At 45.6% G+C, this 4,736-nt stretch overlaps 1 protein-coding gene across 1 annotated transcript; it reads right to left on the minus strand.

Annotated features, from left to right (window-relative positions):
- Nucleotides 1-2,638: 2,638 nt before the first annotated feature.
- Nucleotides 2,639-3,268, minus strand: LOC118795430 (keratin-associated protein 4-9-like). Its single transcript, XM_036553892.1, has one exon. The coding sequence runs from the start codon at nt 3,266-3,268 to the stop codon at nt 2,639-2,641; it is 630 nt and encodes a 209-aa protein (XP_036409785.1).
- Nucleotides 3,269-4,736: the final 1,468 nt, after the last annotated feature.

Below are 4,736 nucleotides of genomic sequence, written 5' to 3' on the forward strand. Positions count from 1 at the left end.
AATTAAATATCCTCTATTAATTATCTCATTTTATGAGAGGGCATCAACTGCACAGGGACTAAACTTTATCTTCCAATTGATTATGCTGTGGACGCTACTGCTCTTACTCACCATAATCGAACTGGCGTCAATACTGCTGAAATTACTTTCCCAGCTCAACTAGGACTGTCATTAACCTTCCAACCTCTCAGTCACAAACAGGGAAAATTACATATGAAAAAAACAGCCGCAGCAGTCAACAAAAAAGACAACAAATTATGTCCTTTAACTTTTGGGTTAAATAAATATCAGGTCACCGCAATGTGAAATCATGTCCTACGGGATTTAAAAAGGAATATGCTTCTTCCTGGTGTAGTCTGAATCATGAATGCTATCATCGTCACCCATAATAGATTCATTCAAAAATCATGGTTCGGTCTTTTCTCACGGAAAGCTATTACCATCAGCCATGGCCTGCAATGCCCACTTTAAGATGATTAAATGAAGAAGAAAGAGGAGTAACTTAGCTGTGTTTGAAAGAGGTCTTAGCAATTATATCGGACAAAACCCTGTTTTCATTTTTGAAGGTATAACCTTGAAGTATCTGCAGTAAAACACACTTTTTCAAAAGAGTCTGGCAATATGGCCGGCACCAGCTTTCACACGCTCCTCGTGAAAGAGTTTTACCCAATGCAAACCAGAACCAGACCCATGATGCTATGCATGAAATACAAAAACAGGATTTGCTTATTGTCGAATCCCCGGCATCAAGGACAAAGTGTATTAAAGGCGGTAATATATCCCCCAAATTCAGGACAATCGGATTCAAGCAGCCATTTTGTCTGTGAGACCTGAGGTGTCTGTTGGAGTTTCTTGTTTCCTTCTGTGACCGGTAGCAAAGCGTACCTGTTCATGTTCTTTGCGTGAAGTTTGAGTATTCCTCACATCCACCAAGGCAATGCATAAAACTGAAAAACATATAGGAGAGGGATGCTAAACATTAACACTTGTTGTTAGATTTGTCTCTGAGCAGCACATTCTGCTACAAAACCGCATTAAAATTCACAGTAAGCTAAAATGGTATTTTAAAGTCATTTTAGTCTCCTTGTTTTCCTGGGTGCTACGTCTGTGAAAATTAGGCCAGCTGCTTTAGGATTGGGCACAAACTCAAGCTGCCAAAAACAAATATTTGCTCACAAATACATGACAAAGAATGAAGGGATAAATGATAAGTGATGAAAATGTAGATAGTCCTGTTAAGCCATGCACCCTTCTTCTACATCCAAGAGGATGTTGTTAGACATCATAAAACTCCACAGGTTTCTGGCTGCTACGTCTGTCCAAATCAGGCCAACTGTTTCTGGAAGGGGTGCAAACTCGAAAAATATCAACCCACAAACGTTTCAAAATAAAATGCTCAGAAACAAGCACACCTTTGAGATGAATCAGAACCCTCCATAAGATGAAAAACAGCCTAAATATGACAAAGACCTCAGCACGTGCCTCACGGCGGAGGTGAACCCATCAAATTTTAAAGGAGGCCGACCCATCAGCCTGAGAGGGCCGGTGCAGAGGCAGGAACAACCTGGGGTAGAGGTCCAAACAGCAAGGCCGCGGCAGTGCATTAAAAGAGCTGCCTATTGTTACACAGGAACAAACGTTACAGTACCTCTTCCTCTCAAGGACATTTAATTAGCAGACAACAGCTGCGTCCATTTCAAATGGAAATCTTTTTTTTCCTCTCTCTCTCTCTAATCCTTCATATTAAATGTCCTCCGTACTGGAGCACATAATAACGGAAGCTTCTTTTTTCCGCTTTGTTCCTCTTTTATTGCGGTGCATGCGTATGGACTTTTATGAGCCAGTGTAATAGATGGAAACCCCTTCAACTTCTAATTACAAATGGCAGGATGACATTTTTGCAGAAGTTCAATACCGGAGACAGCGTACGAGTAGCTCTAGGAGCAAGATCTAGTCTTATATTCCCCTGAAATTCTTTACCATGGTCGTTTTCTTTCTCTCAGGAAACAAAAAAATAAATAAAAATACAGTACCAGTCAAACGTTTGGACACACCTGATTAAGGTATGAAAATGGGAAACACGCATTCAGGTACATTTTGATCTGAAGACTTACACTTAAATGTTTGAAATTTGTTTCTTAGACAAATATAAATAGTGAAGTTGATGTTGATGTATGAATTTGCTTAAAAAAATTAATTTTAAAAAATATTTTTGCTTACTTTCAAGAATCTAAAAGATACAGTAAGTTTTGATTTGTTTAATACTTCTTTTGGTCACTGCATAATTTAATTTGTGTTATTTCATAGTTTCGATGACATCGCTATTACTCTTCTAATATCACTATTATAAAAAAAAAATGGAAAATGGAAGAAATAAAGAAAAACCCTTCTATGAGTAGGTGTGCCCAACCTTTTGACTGGTACTGTACATGCTGTACCTGTGCCTTGTTGCTAATTGTACCGGAGGAATTAACATGAGCTAATGCTATCGAACAACACTGAATGCAATGTTTCTATAACGTTGAAGCCGCGTTTGTGATCTGGATGCTACTGCGTGGCAATGATATCCAGAGGACGGTATTTGCTGGGGTAACATTCTTAGCTTCAGAGCACAACCTCTGCCCATTGCAGCAGCCTCTCAGAAAGTTTCTGTGGGGCAGAGGTGCACTCCGTGGACCCCTGGAAGCCTGGCATGGTGGGCTGGGACCCTCGAAGGCCTGGTGCAGTGAGCTTGGACCCTCAGAGACCTGGCACAGTGGCCTTTGACCCTCAGAGGCCTGGCACAGTGGGCTTGGACCCTCGAAGGCCTGGTGCAGTGAGCTTGGACCCTCAGAGGCCTGGCACAGTGGGCTTGGACCCTCAGAGGCCTGGCGTGGTGGGCTTGGACCCTCAGAGGCCTGGTGCGGTGAGCTTGGACCCTCAGAGGCCTGGCGCAGTGGGCTTGGACCCTCAGAGGCCTGGCGCAGTGGGCTTGGACCCTCAGAAGCATGGCGTGGTGGGCTTGGACCCTCAGAAGCCTGGCGTGGTGGGCTTGGACCCTCAGAGGCCTGGCGCAGTAAGCTTGGACCCTCAGAAGCCTGGCGCAGTGGGCTTGGACCCTCAGAGGCCTGGCGCAGTAAGCTTGGACCCTCAGAGGCCTGGCACAGTGGGCTTGGACCCTCAGAGGCCTGGCGCAGTAAGCTTGGACCCTCAGAGGCCTGGCACAGTGGGCTTGGCACTGTTTCACCGCACTGTGTTTCTGCTGCAGCTGGCATGCCTCAGCCTCCATGCGGGTCCTCTGGCCGCCCTCCCCGCAGTTATCCAACACCGCTCAATGGGATTAAGAGCACGGGACTGCCAGACCAAGTGGAAAGCTGAAAGCCCTCAAACAGCCTGTTGTTATAGCCGCTTGCGCTCTTTCTCCCTGCTGTCTCTAAACTGTCTCTTCTGTCCTTATTGATGAGCGGGACAACAAAAAGTCCAATACTGACATAACACAGGAGTGGTTTTCTCCATTGGAAGACTTTATGGATATCATTACTTTAGTATTATTGCCCCGGTTCTAATCATAAACTGAAAAAAAAAATCAGTTAAAAAGTAAACAGAGTATTTCAAGTGTAGTACAAGTGACTGTAATTGGTCCAGTTCAGTTGAGGTCTCTTACTTCAAAGAGTGCCTAGGGCCGGTCTCTGAATATGATCAGTAATTCTCTCACTGTTCAGTCTGAAAAAACTTTACATGTTTAGGAGCGAAGCCAAGAGGGTAGTGTTTGATTGGACACACAAAGCACACATCAATTCAGTGGTCCAAGCGAAGCCATGATTATAAATGCCTGATGTGTCCAACAAAACACCTTCTCTGGGTTTTATTTTCATACAGAATAGTCCCGTCTGTCCTTCAGGTTGTCCTTGACCTGCAGAGGCCACCGTACTGAAAGGAGAAGCAGCACAGACAGCAGCTCTGGTTGTGTCATTGCCACAATTGCTGCACAACAAAAGGTGTTTAGTCCGTCTTTGACACACCAGCAGAAGCAGTAGAGAGAGCGTGGGATGACCCCCTGTTCCAGCATGGCTGGCGGCGGGCTGGCTGCGACCAGCAGAGATGACACAAACAGGCTGAGTGGCTAACACAGGCGGGTGCAGGAGGAATGGAGCCCCTGAGAGAGCCGGCTGAGCGCGGCGAGAGGCTCAACGAAAACAGCCTCACACGCCACGCGGCGGCGTTCTCAGACCCCCCCACCCTGCCACCCCCCGTTTTACGGCCTTGATGGATAACTGTTTTCGCTCAGCAGCAATTAAGGTCACAACTGGCTGTGCCTGAATGCTTATTTAAGTGCTCTGTGGAAGTGCTCCCCAGGGCGGCACAGATCAATAATTTTCTGTTAAAGACAAGCCTGACTGCCAGGCCTGTCCGCACCTGACTTCCTAACAGGGCCCTCTAATTATTTTTGAGGCCTTATGATGTGCCCACCCCCCTCTAACAAAGCACACTTTTTTTTTTTGCAACAATCTGAAAAATACCACCACAACAGGCCCCAGGTGGCCACAATCATACGGGTGGTCACTGCAAGGGTCAGAGCTGGCTTGGCGACCTAATGTCCCCCCATTAACTTCAATATGGTGCTGGAGGGAGGGGTCTGTGGCAGGAAATGGCATAATGGTCAATGATCGTGTTCATCTCAGAGATTTTCTGTCCATGTTAGTTCTACCCGCGCAGTAGAGAAAGGGAAGAATTTCACTGCACACTCATATTAAAGG

This window comes from Megalops cyprinoides, chromosome 20, assembly GCF_013368585.1.
Source record: "Megalops cyprinoides isolate fMegCyp1 chromosome 20, fMegCyp1.pri, whole genome shotgun sequence".
NCBI classification, from domain to species: domain Eukaryota; kingdom Metazoa; phylum Chordata; class Actinopteri; order Elopiformes; family Megalopidae; genus Megalops; species Megalops cyprinoides.

Excerpts from the sequence above, each read along its gene's own strand:
- LOC118795430 (XM_036553892.1), bottom strand. The coding sequence starts at position 3,268 with ATGGAGGCTGAGGCATGCCAGCTGCAGCAGAAACACAGTGCGGTGAAA.